Raw genomic sequence first — 17608 nt, 5'->3', positions numbered from 1 at the left:
TCGATTATGGCGCCCAGTTTACAGTCATCTGCGAACTTGGTCAGCCACAGTCCTTCCGTGTTGGCCTGTACCTCCGAGAAATATATACCGAACAAAAGAGGTCCCAGGACTGAGCCTTGTGGGATGCCACTTGTAACTGGTTTGGAGTCTGACATGGCTCCAGCAATTCTAACCATGTGGGTTCTGTCCTTGAGCCAGTTTGCAACCCATCTAGTGACATAGGGGTTTATATTTAAGCTGGTGAGCTTATCTATAATGCCTGAGTGGGGTATTGTATCGAAGGCTTTTGCGAGGTCCAGGTAGGCTGTGTGGACCACCTTCCCCTCATCAATGGTCTTGGTGACTGTTTCAAAGAAATCAACCAGGTTTAAGAGGCAGGATCTGCCCTTAACAAAGCCGAACTGGGTAGGATCCAGTGTCTGTAGGTCCCCAATATCTTTATTTATGAGGTCCATGACTATCCTTTCCATAGCTTTGCAGACCAAGCTAGTCAGGCTTATGGGGCGATAGTTTCCAGGATCCGTTGAGGCACCACCTTTGTGGAGAGGGACCACTGTTGCTGAACGCCACTCTTTGGGTACATATCCTGTAGTAAGGCTGAGATTGAACAGTAGTTTTAAGTTTGGGTTTAGCTCTTCTTAGAGTTCATGTAGGACACAGCCCGGGACACCATCTGGTCCCATTGATGCTGTGTTTTTTGCTTTGGAGAGGGCGGCTCTTACCTGAGCATCTGAGGTCAAGGGGGCAGCACTCTGCTGGGATAGATATTTGCCCTTTTGGTGGGGAGGGGGGGGGAGAAGTTTGCGCTGAACCTGTCAGCTAGGATGTTGGCAATGTCTGTGGGTTCGATGTATTTTTTGTCATTTTGGACTAATTCTGAGCATATCTGGGAATTCCCACCCAGGTTCATAACATAACTAAAGAAAGCCTTGTGATTATCCTTAGTGTCCTGTACAATTTTTCTCTCGAAGCTGGCCTTAGACGATTTTATGAGTCCCCGTAGTTTTTTGCTAATACTAGTCAGAGATGCCTTCCCTTTTTGGGATTTTGCTCTATCATGTATCTATTGTATAGTTTGTTTATGGCTGGGGTCCACCAGACAGGATGTCTGCCTTTGGAGGATTGGGTCTTGGTTTTATTTGGGATTACATGATCCATGCATTCCTGAAGGTGTTCATAGAATGCATTTATAAAGGATTCTGCAGTCTGGGCCGTATTTTCCACAGGCCCGGGGGCTTTGAAGGATTCCACCTCGGTTTTGAGGAGTGTGAAATTTGCTTTAGAGAAGTTTTTCACTGTGGTTTTCTGGGAAGGGGGTGGGGTCGGGATGTGAATATCCAGTGAGATCAGTTTATGGTCTGATTTTACCAGTGAGGGATACACTTCTGGTCTGGAGCATAAAGTCCCCATGTTGGTGATGATCAGGTCCAGTATGTTTTCCCCTCTTGTGGGAGTGGTAACAAGTTGTTCCATAGCATTTGAGTTTATGAATTCTAGGAACCTTTGGGCTAGGGTGTTGGAGCTAGAGTAATGCTCCCAGTCTATGTTTGGGTAGTTGAAGTCGCCCATTATAATGGTGTTTGGAGAGACCTTCATATTTTCCAGTGTTCTCAGGAAGGCCGAGTGGGGTTCCTGGGTTTGGGAGGGTGGTCTGTAGCAGGCTATAAACTGGAAGGCAGTTTTACCTACTGTTAGTTGCACATGGATAGTCTCTGATGCTTCGTGCTTTGCCACCAACCTGGAGGTGTGGGTATCTTTGATGAATATCGATACTCCCCCTCCTTTTGTGGTGCGGTCCAGGTTTTGGGGCCGAAAAGCATGGTATGAGGTATAACCTGGTAGTGCTGGGGTGCTCTCGGGAGCCCTGAACCAGGTTTCTGTTACTGCACAGATATCTATGTTCTCCATGCTAAGGAGAGTTTCGAGTGCGTGCATCTTGAGGTTTAGATGGCGTTGAGTAGCATTACTCTTAGTTTCTTATCCCTTGTGATACCTATGGAGGTGGGTTTGTCTTTTGAGCCTTGCCTAAAAAAGGCACTATGGGGGTAGCAAGAGCCTTTGCCAATATCCAAAAGCCCAGGGGTGACAGGTGCAAGCCGTCCCTAGCGAAGCATCGTGGCTTGTCGAGCATATCATCCCAGGCTGACAGGCACTGGATCCCTTTTGAATGACACCAGTACTTAAGCCAATTGTTGAAATTGATCATCTTGTCTTCATATTGTGGCATCATTCTTGGTGAGGGTAAGATGCTACTCAAGGTCAGGGTCATACCGGCCTGGGCTACATGCTCAGAGAGCTCCTCTGTGTCTCTTTTCATGTAGTCCAGGGAGGTACGTCTCAGGTCATTCACACCAGCATGGACAATGAATCATATTTGTACTTACCTTGGAGTGACCTGAGTGCTTGTGTTATGTGGCGGATCCTAGCGCCCGACAGGCTGCTCACCGTGACCTTCTCCTTGTTCAGCCTGGTGAGCGGGACGTCAGTGTGCCTGACGATAGAGTCACCTATTACAAGTGTATCAGGTGTGTTGTTTAGCCTTAAGGGCTATGACTGTTCGGCACACTGGCTTTGTGAGATATATGTTGCACGTGTTTTGTTTTGGGGTAGCGGTTGCTTGGGTGTCTGCTTTGGAGGTCTCTGCTGCTTAGGCAGATCTTTATTTAGAGCCTCCGTGTATGTTTTTGTGTGATTGTGTGTTTGGTTTGCTGTCGTGGTAGGTCTTTCTAGAAAAGCTCTCTAAACTCCACGTTGAACCCTGTCTTCCTAAATATTATTATAAGTATTTCCATTTCTCACATTGAATGCTTTCTCTGCATGTAGGCCCAAGAATAAATGGTCCCGCATCATTTCTCATTCACATTGAATAGTATGGATCTTCAGAATGTTGTCAGATGTTTTCTGTCCCTTAACAAACCACATTGGTCTTTTACTATCATTGTAGGCATCATCTTTGCCAGTCTGTTAGCTATGATGTTTACAAAAACCTAATAGTAATGCTGAAAAATTGAAATGGGGTGATAAGAACCTGGGGCACATGGATCTCTACCATCCCTGTGTACATATTAAAAATATCACAGCTTTGTGCTGTATTTGGGGATCTTCTTAGTCTTCACTGAAAAAGGTATGCCACTTAATTATTGTTCTATGCCATAATATTTTTCCCAGTTCCATTGAGAGCCCACCCCCAGGGTTCTTACCACTTGCCACTCATGTCATCTGCTCATCTATTTTACCCAGTATCACAGTTTGCATTTGGGTTACATTTTTCCTTTTCTTGGGACTTGGGGCATTACTGGTCCGAAAAACTTGAATAGCATCCTTTGCCAATCCCCTTCCCTCCTCACCATTCTTATATAGCGGTGTGTAATATTCTTTTATTCCCTTCTTGATGTCTTTTATTATTAACCAGCTTACCATTTTTTGGACATCTAAGTTTATGAATAAGTCTTTTAACCTTCATGATATTTGGGAGAGTTATCATAAGATAAGCTTCTTAAGGCTACCTGATTTCTGCTTATTTTTCCTCTATCCTTTATTTCAAATATTTATCAAACTTTAACAACTGCAGCTTTGCTCCTTCCCCTAAGCGGTGTGGTCTAACATATAGTTCTTTCGATCTGTGCAGCTCTGAGTATTTACCATATTATCCTTATTTCCAAGCCTGTACGTCTATCTCCTGAATTTTACCCTTAAGGCCCTGTGTAAATAGCTGTCATTTGTGCACCTCTGCTGAAGCTTGTTCCTGCAGTCCATTTTCCAACCTATCTTTAATTTTTCCTGAATTCGTCTCATTTTCATTATTTCTAAGCCAGTATAAGTATAGTCTCTGGTGTCTGTTGGCTCGATCAACATATACATTTTGAATCTTTATATTCACCTGAGTGTGGTTTGATAGTAGGAGGGGGGGATGTCATACCAGTTTTAATTAATTTTACATACTTAGCTGTAATGTACCACTTATCTTGTCAAACCATAGTTCCACATCTTATTGATATAAGAGTCATCTACTTATCCACTGGGAGACATTTGGCTACATCCATTAAGCCATAAAGTATTTTCAGTTTATAAATATCTTAGTGATGCTTGATAACTTTAACTTTCTCTCTCCCCCAAGACAGCCAACTTATCTGTGGCTAGGTTCCAGTCCCCCCAACAGGTGCTATCCCCTGCATGAATTCAACTACTTGAAGCTAAAGCTGTTTGACTTTATCAGTCTTCGTCTTTGGTGGTACATGAAAATTACTGACTGCCAAACATTTGTCTGTCCAGTCACCTCGAAGTAAACAAACCTGTCTTGTTTCCACCTCATGTAGGTTCCTTTTGATTAATATAAAAACTCATCTGTTCCTTCCTTGGAGTGCGTTGGCCCCATACTCTTCTTTAAATTTCTTCCTAAGCATTGCCTCTTGTTCCTCCTTAAAGAGATGCATCTCTTGCAGGAGCAAAAGTAAACAACAAGCAGCTCAGCACATTCAGGCAGAAACAAACTGAGTATATGATGATGCAAGTCCTGTATTATTCACCTCCATAATACAGGAATTAAAGATGAAGTCAGCATCAAAACTGGTTTAATGGCCTTGTTCTTGCATTATGGAGTGGAATAATAAAGGATTTGCATCATCTTGTTTCTGCCTGAATGTACTGAGTTGCTTGTTGTTTACCTGTTTGTTCTGGGCTTGTACACATTCTCTGGTTTGATTCTCAGGCAGTGCTACCTTTTGTGTGTACAGATATCTTGCAGGAGTGTAATATTCGCTGAGGTTTCATGAAGGCTTTGCAACACTTTTAATCTTTTCTCAGTATGTACTAACCCATTGACGTTCCATGTCACGAGTTTGTTTCATGCTTTAAAATTTCTAGTTAAGGGTGTTTTTACATGTACGCTTCTCATGTATCCTTGAATCCCAGATTGCCTAGGTTGGTTTACATTACCAGGCTAACATTCAATTTAATCTCAACAACTTTTTAGCAGTATAAATTACATGAGAATAAAAATGAACTTTTCTAAAACCATAAAAATTAAAAAAAAAAAAAAACAATAGCTATGTACATCATTCATTTACTGTGCCCCCGCAATACATACATCTTTGCCATGACCCAACACTGGCATAAAAGCACACTTTTTCCAACTTAACTGTTCATTTTGGACCTTGCCCACCCCCCGCTACCTTTTTGGGCTATTTTCTGCTTTGTGCAATGGTTAGCGTTGTTGCCTCACAGCAAGAGGTTTTCCGGTTTGATTCTCGGCTGGAGCGCCTTCTGTGCAGAGTCTGCATGTCCTTCCCGCAGTCGAATGAATTTAAAGACATGCAGGTAGGTGTGTGCATGTGTGGGTGTGCCTTCTTTGAAGGTTGGGTGCCAGGCTGGCAACTCAACACCATAAAGATTCAATGCCAATCATTAGCAGACTGGAGTTCTGCTGTGGCGACCGCCTAACCGGGAAAAGCCGAAAGACAGTTGTTCCTGCTGTGTGTGTTCTGTGTTGAGTTAATTCACAACTTTTCCAACACATACTAGTCTTTTGTTCTGTTTTGCTTTTTTTCCCCTGCCTTTCTTAGGCAGAAGGATTGTTTTGTGCTGCTGTAATTGAAAGGTGTATTCTGATGCAAGAAGGGCTCCTGATCTTTCCCTTCTTCCTTTTCTTTGTTCATTTTCACATCTGTTTTCTACTCATCTTCTGTTCTTCTGCACCCTAAAGTTCTCCAGCAGCAGAAATAAAAACGAAGGGGGGTACAGTATAGTTTTATAGGGTTAGCTGATGTCCATAGGTAGTTTTAGGTCTTAGCGGTGTCCCTTATGTCTACAATGAAGAGTTGAAAACATTATATCATAGCACCTGTTTCACTACCCTCCCCTTTAAATCTGATGTGTACTTGTATACTTATGCAGGGGTGTGTGTGTGTGTGGCATTTTATTTAAGAATCAGTATTAATTGTAAATTTGGTGATGCACAACACTACTGCTTGAAATATTAATATGCACATATTAGTAAAAGACAGAAGAAAGTGCATCACTCTGCTATCTGGAACACTGACTGAAGTTTTATTCTTTTGAAAGGTCTTATATAAGATGTATACCTACTTTTTTATATAAAATGCATACCGTTTCTGCATTCTTAGACCTTTGCTTGACTATTTTTCTAAAATGCAGACATTTCTTGCTGTTTTAGTGTTGCATGGTCCAGAAAGGGGCACTTTGCCTGTGATTGCCACTGTCTTTGACAAACTGAATCAGGAATACAAAAAGTACTTGGAGGCTGATCAGACCTATGCTATGGTGAGATTTTAATAACACATTTTATTATTTAATGTATGAAAATACATATATGCACATATATAGTGTGTGTGTGTAAAACGTAACTGCAAACATTTAATGAAAGGCAGTGAATCTTAGATAACTGAATTAAACATGCTGGTATGGTATTATAAGCTGTGTAGAATGAGTGCAGCTTGCTCGGTAATTCAGAGCACTGTCTTTTACATTCTGTGGTCTTTTTTATTTGTACTTTATTTTTGGCCATTTATTGTAGTTTTACTTGTGTAAAAGAGCCCTAACCTGGTCACTGACTGTTAAGAACTTCTATTCATGCAGTACAACTTTCAGTATTCATGTCTGTGAGATGTAAATGTTGTTCTGTGAAGTGTGTCTTTTGTTACACTTGATAACACTGAATTGTTTGGGAACATATAGTTTCATTGATAAAGGAAACAATATTACAGATAACACCAAATTCTATGAAAGGTTTGATGCTACAGTATAATTTTTGTACTGGCTTGTTCACACATATAGGCAACATAGCTCAAGTGATGATGATCTTTTCGAGAATGTGCTATTGCTGTTGGCTTCTGTGTTTTTTTGTCATTTGAAATATGTAGATGACAATGGCAGTATTTGTGACATGATGAGGAATGTATTGCTCCACAGTGACAGAAAGAGTATTTGCAGTAGCGGATCACTTTGATCTTTGCTGTCCTGCCTCAGCCTGTCGAGACAGGGACTTTATCAGTGACACTGGTGGTGGTCTATTCTACCAACATCAAGCCTTCTAATGAAAAATAAGTCTGCATCTTCAGAGTTCAAATGTGATTTAGTGTAGTGCTTAATTAAAAATAAAAACACCCCCTTTTTGTTTCTTCATATGATATTGCACCAACATCCTCATCATAATTTTGACACTGCAGAAGAGTGCTTAACCATAATGTTAAGTGTCCCATTTCCTGACACTGGCTAATATTCCATTAATGAAATAATTACTGTTCAATCATCTGTTTATTTAATTACATGTGTTTGCATTTGTATTTGTTAACTATGTTAGAGCACTGATCCACATGGCCTGGTTACATTGTCCGGTAAAGCAACTTGATCAGAGTCACAAAGCAGGCAGATAGAGGTGGATGGAATCAAACCCCATACCTTTGGCTACAGGAAGCAGCTCATTAACAGTTCAGAGCCTTAATTTCCTACCATGTCAGTCTAGCCATTGAAGTCCAGCTAGGTAGAATCCATTTTCTGTAGAAGCCCTACTTAGCAGTCATTACGTCAGGACTCAGCAAAGTGGGATCAGCAAGTCCTTCACTGAACGAAAAACATTTGACCATCTGACCACAAGACCTCTTGACTTAAAATCATACTCATAAAATCAAGATTATTTTTTGGAGGAGGATGAATGAATGACTTTTTTTTCCAAAATTTTTTTATTTGTTTTATAACACAATAACTTAACAGTATAGTAGCAAGAAAAAACAAATAAACTATATTCACTGAATGAAAAACACTTGACCATCTGACAACAAGACCACTTCACTTAAAATCATACTCATAAAATCAAGATTATTTTTTTGGAGGGGAATGAATGAATGAGTTTTTTTTCCAAAATTTTTTTTTATTTATTTTATAACACAATAATTTAACAGTATAGTTACAAGAAAAAACAAATAAACTATATACAATGTCCATACCAACTAAAAAAGCAATACACATAATATTTACAGATTAGACAATTTTGTCCAGGCAATTAAATGGTGAGTTGTGTTGTTAGTCATTGCTTTTATAGTAGTAATCTCATTCTTACAAGTAGATTTCACAAGATGAATAAACTCAACTGTAAAGACAGGAGTAGATTGGGATTTCCAATTTTTAGTAACAGTTTTCCTTGCTATAGAGAGGATAGACCATAGTAAAAATGTTTGTTTTTTTTTAAATGACTTCAGAAATAGGAACATTGAAAAGGGTAAGTGAGTCAGAAATTATACAGTTGTCATTCCATAGAGCTTTACAAAGATATTTAAAGTCTAACCAAAATGGGGAAATTATTTTGCAATTAACAACCATATGTATCCAGTCAGCATCAGGGTGTCCACATCTCCATCATTTCATTTCATCTTTCTTGTACATTATTGGTAGTCTGTGTGTGGTGAAAAAACATCTATGTAAAAATGTCCATGTGGATACACACCAGAACAGGGAAGATGTGGATTCTTTCACCGACTATAAACATAGTTTTTTAATCTTTTTTCTGAGAATATTTGTCTTTTAACTTCACTTGAATAATTCCAGAAAGAAGCATCTGTTTTGCTAAAATCATTTCTGAGAATTTTATAAATAAGAGATATGTATGAAGTGTTCTTGGGTAAGCTATTAATAACTGAGATAAAATCCAAGATTTTTAAGTTACTCATTGTATGCCTCTAATGAGGGTACGAGCTTAGTTTGTATAAAACCCTTACAAGTTTGGATATCCAGCCATTTGCAGTTTTGCAAACTATATCTGCTGATCAAATAGTCTGCAGAACTTACTTTATTTGCTGAGAGAAATTGATTCCAGTATAATAGGTCACCCTTCTTAAATTCTAACATTTCTGAGTATAAAAAGATATCAAACATTTATTTCTGTAAGCAATAGGAAACATAATTAATAAATTCATAATTAATCAATTAGAAAACATAAGCTTTTTAAACAACAGCAGAATTTGGTTATAAGAGGTGTGAGAACACGTTTTGACCTTTCACTTTGAATGTATATTTTTAAAATCCATATAAAGATGTTTGTATGTATTTGAGTATATGGTTCAAGCAATGTCCTGTTACTATTAAGAATTAAGGTTTCATGTATTGATTTCCAATATGACGTATAAAAAGTATTATTCCAAAGCAACACTATGTTAATAAATGCGGAGTTTAAATAAAAATCATTCTTTGGAAACCCAATACCTCCTTCATCCCAGCTTGTGGTGTGCTAAAGAAGAGATATTCTTGTTTTTTGGGATACCAGAGGAAGTTGAGTAATAAATTATTCATTTTCTGTTTAATTTTGACAGGTGGGGGAAGTATTAGAGTTTGGCCAATGAATAAGATTTTAGGTAAGAGTATCAATTTGATTAAAGTTAGTGTGTCTTCAAATGTGAAGAAGAGTCTGTTCCAACTGTCTGTTAGACTAACAATTGAGTTTGTAAGTTGTTGATATTTAGATGTAAGTGATTTTTTTAATATCCTTTAATGCTGCCATTATTTCTAACATAATTTGCAAGAGGTTCAATAGCGAGGGCAAGGAGTAATAGGGAGAGGGGGCACCCCTGTTTAGTACCTCTTAATATTTCAAATGGGCTAGATAGAAAAGATCCATTCTTTACATAGGCTATGGACTTTTCATATAATTTTTTAATTAATCCTGTAAAGCTTGGGGAGAAATTGTGTTTTTGCAGAGCTTTAAACAGATATAGCCAACTTAGGGAGTCAAAAGCTTTATCTATATCAAGGCTTAAAAATAGAAAGGTCATTTTTTCCTTGTTTGCTAAGTCTATTAAGGACAGTAATCTAATTACATTGTCTTGTACCTTTCTGTTTTTGTTAAACCCACTGTGGTCTTCATGAATTAATATTGAAAGAATATTATTTAATATGTCTGCTAAGATGGACATGAATATCTTGTAATAAATGTTAAGCAAATAAATTGGCCTGTATGATGTGCAAAGGTTGGGCTCTTTATTTAGTTTTAGGATGGGAGAGATGATAGAATATTTTCATGAGGGAGGGATGTTTGCTGTAGTTTTAACTTCTTTGAATGCACTAAGATTTTAAGATGTTATCAGGTAAGAATTCGTAAAATTCCGGGATTAGACCATCTAGCCCTGGTGCCTTTTTTGTCTTAAGATTTTTTATTTGTTCCTTTAATTCTTTAAAGGAAAAGGGTTTGTCTTTGTTATTAATATTGTGTTTGGATAGCTTCTTTTGAATATTATTAGCAAGAAAGTTGTATATACTTTTGTTATCACTTGTAGATGAGTTATTATTAATATTCTTGTAATGTTTTTTGAAACATAATAAGATATTTTTTAGATCTGTAACTTTGATAGTGTGATTATTTCTAGTGTATATTATTTCTTTTATTTGACTTTTTTCATTTAAATGTTTAGATCTAATCGCAATCCTCTGCATACTCTTGGGATTAATTGAGTAGGATTGTAAACTGATTTTTTCCAGATTTATTGATATTTTATGCTGCATGATATCCTGATATTCCTTGTTCAGTTTACATATGTCAGCAAATACAGATTTGTCATTTGATGTAAGTTTTAGTTTTAGTTCATCAGTTTCTTTTTGTATGTCTAACAGTTTTTTTTAATCCTACTCTTTCCTTTTGTTTATATACCAACTTTTGACTTTACGTGTAAGACCACCTTTAAAGTGTCCCATAGGATAATATCTGAAACCGCTCCATTATTATTGGCATCTAGGTAAAGCTTTATTTCATCTAGAAACCATTCTTTAAATCCTTGTACTGTTAATAGATAAGCAGGTAGTCTTTGGCAGAAGTTTAAGGGGTCAGTATTAAGTGTTACATTGAAGGTGGTAGCATTGTGATCAGACAATAGGGCATGATGTCAGCATTACATTATCAGTTTTGGACAGTAAAGAACTGGTTGCAAAGACTTTGTCTTATGTTGGTCTGTGTGCCAGATCTGTAAGAGTAGTGAGAATACTTCAGGGAGGGTAATATTTTTGTACTGTCACTGTCGATTAGGTTTCTGTCTTTTATGTAGTTATTCAAGTGCTTGACAACAGGGGTCATCTTGAAGGGCGTAGAGCTTGTGGTATCAGTGGAGGACAAGATACAATTAAAATCACCCGCTAATAGTAACTCACCTTTAGACTTTAATGTTATGGTGTCTAAGTGTTTTTTCACAGTTTTAGTCCCAATATCCAGCATCCAGTAGGTGTTTGCAAAAGTGTATATCTTTTTGTCCAATTTAAATATGACTAAAGCAAGTATACCATCATTGCTTGAGTATGAGTCAACTATTTCTGGAATTCCCATTGATTTTCTGCGTAAAATTAGGACACCTCTTTTGTGGTTGTAGTTTGAACTTGCCATAATCTTATAATCCTTAAAGGTTAGTTTGTTTAGATTTTCTGTTACTAAGTGGGATTCCTGAATGAATGCAAAATCTGCTTTATGTAGCATTAAATATTTCAAAAAATGAAAAAAATGGTCTGGACATACCAAAAAGCTGCAAGTAATTTATTCCACAATGAATGCAAGTGCTTTCACCCTGCCATAGTGCTGGGCTTTTTCAAGTAAATAAAAACACAAATAGAGCCAATATAAATACTCTCCCCTTAAAAAAGGCGCCAAAATTCTCTTAAAGAAACATTCCATTTCTACCCATATAAATGCAACTTCACAATATTGTGACAATGCATATAACACATGCCAAATTTATAAAAACATAATATATATATATATGTGTGTGTGTATAAATATATGTACATCATTCAATTGTCATAAAATATCCTAACCAACAAAATATGTTGTTTAAGACTAATCCAAAGTTGTATAAACATATATTGTAATCACCCAAAGCAATTAATATGAATTTCCAATTTCCAATAACTAAATGCCACTATATAAAAGTGGCTATAATCTTTTTGCTTTTTTAATTAAATATGGCTCAATTGAAATGCGATCGTTGTGCCCTGGGTAATTGGTTGCATTCAATTTAATCTGCTAGTGGGTTTCCCTATACAACCAATTTTCCCAGTCTCCTCCCCTAGGGTCAGCTACCACTTGTTCAAGAATTCCAAACTTAAACCCTTTATGTGTTGTTTCAACTTGTAGGTGCCTATAAAGTGCATTGTTCATATTTTTCTTTCTTATATTATAAGTATGTTCGTATATTTTCTTACCTAATGCCCTTTCAGATTTGCCTACATAAAAAGTGGGGCAGTCCCTACAAATGGCTAAATAAACAATGCCCCTAGTCTGGCAATTACCTCTCCCAAAGGTTATTATACTATTCATGTTATTCTCCAAAATAATGTGATGTTCACTATCCTGCTGGCAGGCTACCCTCAGTCAGCCTGAATTCCAAAGTCCTGGTCCGGAGTCCATTGCTGTCGCCTCTACCCTGACGTCAGTGCACCAGGGGTATACAAGATGCAGCCGACGCCATTTTCTTCAGTCTTTCTTGCCGCACGGTGGCCGAAGCAAAAGCAGTTCGCAAGTGCTGGTCAGCCGACTCCTGAGATTTTCAAAATTGAATTTCAGATCCAAAGTCTTCAATAAAGCTAAGTACCCCGTTGGGGAAACTTTTTCTTGCTCCAGACCGATGTCAGTAAAAGTTAACAATTGTATTTCTTGTGGGAAGCAAATACCTCATTAGGATTTTCATTCTTACTGTATTCCTTGCCTAGGCCCTGACCACGACGTTGCTAGTTGTCGGTTTTGTGCTAGATTTAACCAACGCACTATTAAGCGTCGGTACGATTTTGCTTTCCATTACTTTGGCCGAAGGTTTAACTATATAATGCCATCGGAATAGCCGATGACCAGAGTTCATAAAAAGCGCAAGGAAAAAGAAAAGGACAGGCATCTGAGGTCCAAAACCGACGACAAAGCCTCTTCTAGGCCAGTCGCCGGTTCGCCGGTTCTCAGTGAGGCTCTTTCGCAGCCCTTGACACCTGCTACCTCAGAGCCACAGGCCACCTCCGACTCCCACATGGAGACAACTAGGCCTCTGGAAACTCAAGGTATTGGGTCTACGGAAACAATTCCCTCAGATGGGTCCGGAGCCGCTGAGCAGGCATCGGCCTCTGAGGGTGTTTTCAGACCTACACAGCTTTCTATCAAGACCACTTCAGCAACCAAGACAAAGTCTAAAACACCTTTAAAGACAAAGAAACGAGTACAGCATTCTCCTGGACAGTCATCCATGCCTAAGAAACAGATGCTTAAAATGGCCGAGGACCTAATTACTTTGATCAGGGGTTCCCATCCCCCTCCTGATAAAAGGCCTAGGCTAGACACTATCTATGATTCCTCTAATCAGGTTTCTATTTCTTCTGATTCCTCTTCAGAACAGGGATATTCCATTCCTCCCTATGAGGACTCTGATGCTGAAGAATCTATCCCTTCAGCCTCTCCTCCTGAGGACTATTCTTTTGGGGAAACCCTGCACACCATGAGGGAGCATTTCCACTGGGAGAGCCAAGATTATTCAGAATCCAAGAAAAGGCTCAAAAATTTTCTTTTATTGCCTCAACACAGACCTCTTGCTATCCCTCCTTTGCTAGACATTGTAGATGATGTATTTTCTGAGTCCAGTCTGTCTCCTGATTCTTTACCCCCTGCACCAGTTAAGCCAGATAGGTATTACAGGGTTCCAGATTCACATAAATTTTTTATAAAAACCCTGTTGCTGACCCAGAAACTATATCTCAGGGTCCCAAAGGGGTCAAGGCTTCCACTGCAAAAAACCCTGTTCCCTCTGATAGGGATTCTAGAGCTCTGGACAGATGGGGAGAAAAAGTTTACACCTCTGCTACTTTATCTGTAAGGGCTTTAAACTGCCAGTTTCACATGCTTAAATATCAGCAATACCTAATGTCACTACTAAAACAGAAAATGCTGACAAACTCTGAATGTCCTGAAAACAAGGAAATGCAGGATTTATTGCTTGCAGCTGAACAAGTGGGAAAACATACTTTGCAATGTGGTTTTGATTCACTAGAGGCTTCTTGCAGGGCCGCAGTTACAGGCTCTGTCATTCGAAGGCATGCTTGGTTAAAGGAACAGAGTCTGCCTGATCATGTTAAAGCAAAATTATTGGATGGTCCATTACAGCATGATACTTTGTTTGGTGTTAAGGCGGAAGAGGTGTTAAAGAAAATGGAGGATAAAGCTAAATCAATGCAGACAGTCACGGATTTCTTACAGGTTCAGCCACCCAGATTTAGTAGGAACTGGCCTTCTAAGAATTGGTTCTTTCCAGTGTCAGACAGGCCACAAAGAGGCAGATACAGACATCCTAGAGGCAGATATCAGGCCCAAGACTCATACAGGCCTAAACAATGGGGTGCTCTTGCCTCCAAAAGCGGAGAAGACAAATCACATCCTTATAGGAAACGGTTCCAATGACTTCCCACTGCCAATGCCAAGCACTTACCTTTTGACAGCACCCTTAGGGGGAAAGCTAGTACTTTTCTCAAAAAACTGGCACATGATTACCCAGGACACATGAGTACTGAATATTGTTTCTCAGGGCTACAGGTTCCACTTTCACACCCTGCCAAAAGACAAAAGGTATGCCAGATCTGCCACACAATCAAAGGGCAGAGGCACAAAAGCAAATTTAATTTCTTATGGACATGAGGGCTATTCATAGCGTACCACACCAAGAGCAGGGGCAAGGATTTTACTCAAGACTTTTCTTGGTACACAGAAAGGACAAAGCTTGGAGACCAATACTGGACAATACTTTTCTGGAAGTTCCAAAATTCAAAATGTTGACACTACAGCAACTTCTGCCCTTGCTGGGCAAGAAGGCTTGGCTCATAACTTTGGACCTCAAAGAGGCATACCTGCATGTCCCAATTAGACAATCTTGGAGAAGATACCTCAGATTCATAGCTGGCTCAATGCACTACCAATTCTCTGCACTGCCCTTTGGCTTATCTACTGCGCCCAGGGTCTTCACAAAATGCCTGGCACCAGTAATTGCATTTTGCAGGCAAAAAGGAATTCAGATATATCCCTACTTGGACGACTGCCTTATTCAAGCAGAAAGCAAGGACATTCTATTAAAGCATCTGGCATTTGTAAAAAGATTACTAATTTGCCTAGGGTACACAGTAAACGAAAAGAAATCAAAACTAGTGCCCTCTCAAGAGATAATATTCCTGGGTGCAAGCTTAAATACAACTGCCCAGATGGCTTATCTCACGCCAGACAAACAAAGGCAAATGACTCATTACTTCCAAATGATGGCAACAAAGACCCAGTTACCTGCAAGAAAAATTCTGCAGGCTTTGGGCTTCATGGCATCCTGCATTCTGCTAATTCCATATGCAAGACTGCATATGAGGAAGCTACAGTGGTACCTAAAAAGTGTTTGGACTCAACATTGCCACAGCCTGGAAACAGTAATTCCTCTCATTCCCTGCCTGCAACAGGAGTTTTGGTGGTGGGCACTGGCCTGTCACCACAACAAGGGACAGCCATTCACTTTACCCACAGCCAGGCAGACACTAACAGCAGATGCATCGGATTATGCCTAGGGGGCACACATGGCAGGAAAATGTATTCAGGGCTCGTGGCCCGCAAGCCAAATGCATCTTCATATCAGTCAAAAAGAGATGCTAGCTGTACAGAATGACCTGACAGCCTTCAAAGATCTGCTCCATCCAGGACAACTATTGCTAAAGATGGACAACACTACAGTCATGTGGTACATAAACAAGCAAGGGGGAACACATTCCTACCCCCTTTGCAGGCAAGCCTTGAACTTGTGGAACACAGCACTGACCTATCAAGTGCATCTGCAAGCACAATTCCTGCCAGGAAAGACAAATACTCTGGCAGACGAACTAAGCAGAAACCTCATGGACCCTCACGAGTGGAAACTCGATCCACAGGTCTTCAGCTTAACAAGGAAATGGGGATGCCCAGACATAGATGTATTTTCCTCTCCTCACAACTGTCAACTACAGAGATTCTGCAAAAGGACTTATCACACACAAGCATGGAAGGTGGATGCTCTATCATTCAGCTGGAAAACCCTGACAGTTTATGCCTTTCCACCACTGCCTCTCCTCCCCAAGGTACTCCTAAAGATCAGACAACAGAAGCCAAAAATGATTCTGATTGCCCCAGACTGGCCACGCCAGCACTGGTACCCAATACTAAAGAGCTCGTCTCAAGGCCCAGCCTGGACTTTACCTCAAATTCCTCATCTTCTAACCCAACAAAACAATCAGATCCTGCACAGCCAGTTCAAAACCTTAAATCTGACTGCATGGCGAATAATATAGACACTCAGAACACACCTCTCTCTAAAGCAATTATGGATGTCATTTTGGAAGCCAGGAGGCCCAGCACCAGAAAATCTTATGCAGAAAAATGGAAGAGATTCTGTGCTTGGAATCAGGCACAAGGAATTGAACCGGGTGTTCCAAATATCTCTCAGATTTTACAATACCTAACTGAGATGCTGGACAAGGGCCTATCCTTCTCATCAATTAAGATTCATGCTTCTGCCATTTCAGCTCATTACAGTATGGAACCACCTATTTTTTCACATCCACAGCTAAGGCGGTACCTCAGAGGGGCCAAAAACATAAGACCTCCAAGGAGAGCACCAATACCTGCATGGGATCTCAATTTTGTTTTGGAAAAGCTCACACTGCCTCCTTTTGAGCTAGCCAATACAGCTGAGATAAAATTCTTATCATGGAAAACAGCTCTGCTCCTAGCACTAACTTCTGCAAGAAGAGTATCAGAGTTACAGGCATTAATGGCAGTGGAACCTTTTATCATTTTCCATCCAGACAGGGTTTCTCTAAGGACAAACCCAACATTTATGCCAAAGGTAGTATTCAGTGTGGCTCTTAACCAATCCATTCATTTGCCTACTTTTTATCCAAATCCCCAGAATAAAGGGGAGAGACTTCTTCATTATTTGGATATACACAGGCAGCTACGCTTCTACTTGGACAAAACTAAGACTTTCAGAAAGACTGAGCAAATTTTAGTAGCATATGCTGCAGGATCACAAGGAAAGGCCATCTCAAAGCAGACTATTTCAAAATGGATAGGACACTGCATTCGTTTCTGCTATGCACAGCATAATAAATCACTTCCACAGTACCTCCAGAAATACCTTCGGAAACCACCAATAAGTGCCAACGACTGCCAGATAATCTATGCACAGCATGGCAAATCAGTGCCTAAGGGCATTAGGCCACATTCGACCAGGGCAGCAGCCGCATCAGCAGCCTTTCTCAGAGGAATACCAACCAAGGAAATTTTGGAGGCTGCAACTTGGAGTTCAGTGCACACTTTTACCAAGCACTACCACTTACCTCTTTACTCTAAATCCAGAGCAGGCTTTGCCACTGCAGTTCTGCAGGGCCTCATAGCCACTCCTAATTCTATTTAGACCCAGCCACCCAACCTCAGCTTTGGGATTCAACCCAAGTGTAATGACTGCAACAGTGAAACACGATGAACATAGTACAGTTGTGTACCTACCATAAATGTAGATGTTCGAGTGTATTCACTGTTGCAGTCCAGGTTACCCACCCACCATCCCCCTTTCTTTGCTGGGACTTG

The 17608-nt window shown here is 39.7% G+C and overlaps 1 protein-coding gene across 1 annotated transcript in view; it reads left to right on the top strand.

Annotated features, from left to right (window-relative positions):
• RMC1 (regulator of MON1-CCZ1) overlaps positions 1-17608 on the top strand; it is a 1444591-nt gene that overhangs the window by 905261 nt on the left and 521722 nt on the right. Inside the window, exon 14 of the mRNA XM_044065362.1 lies at positions 6173-6279. Coding sequence (XP_043921297.1) covers positions 6173-6279 — 107 coding nt within the window. The remainder of the gene's footprint in view (positions 1-6172; positions 6280-17608) is intronic.

The sequence above is a fragment of the Protopterus annectens genome, chromosome 3.part0, assembly GCF_019279795.1.
Source record: "Protopterus annectens isolate FY-2018-M chromosome 3.part0, PAN1.0, whole genome shotgun sequence".
Taxonomy (NCBI): domain Eukaryota; kingdom Metazoa; phylum Chordata; order Ceratodontiformes; family Protopteridae; genus Protopterus; species Protopterus annectens.
Note: the sequence above shows the minus strand (reverse complement) of the source record. Positions and strands in the feature narration are given on the sequence as shown.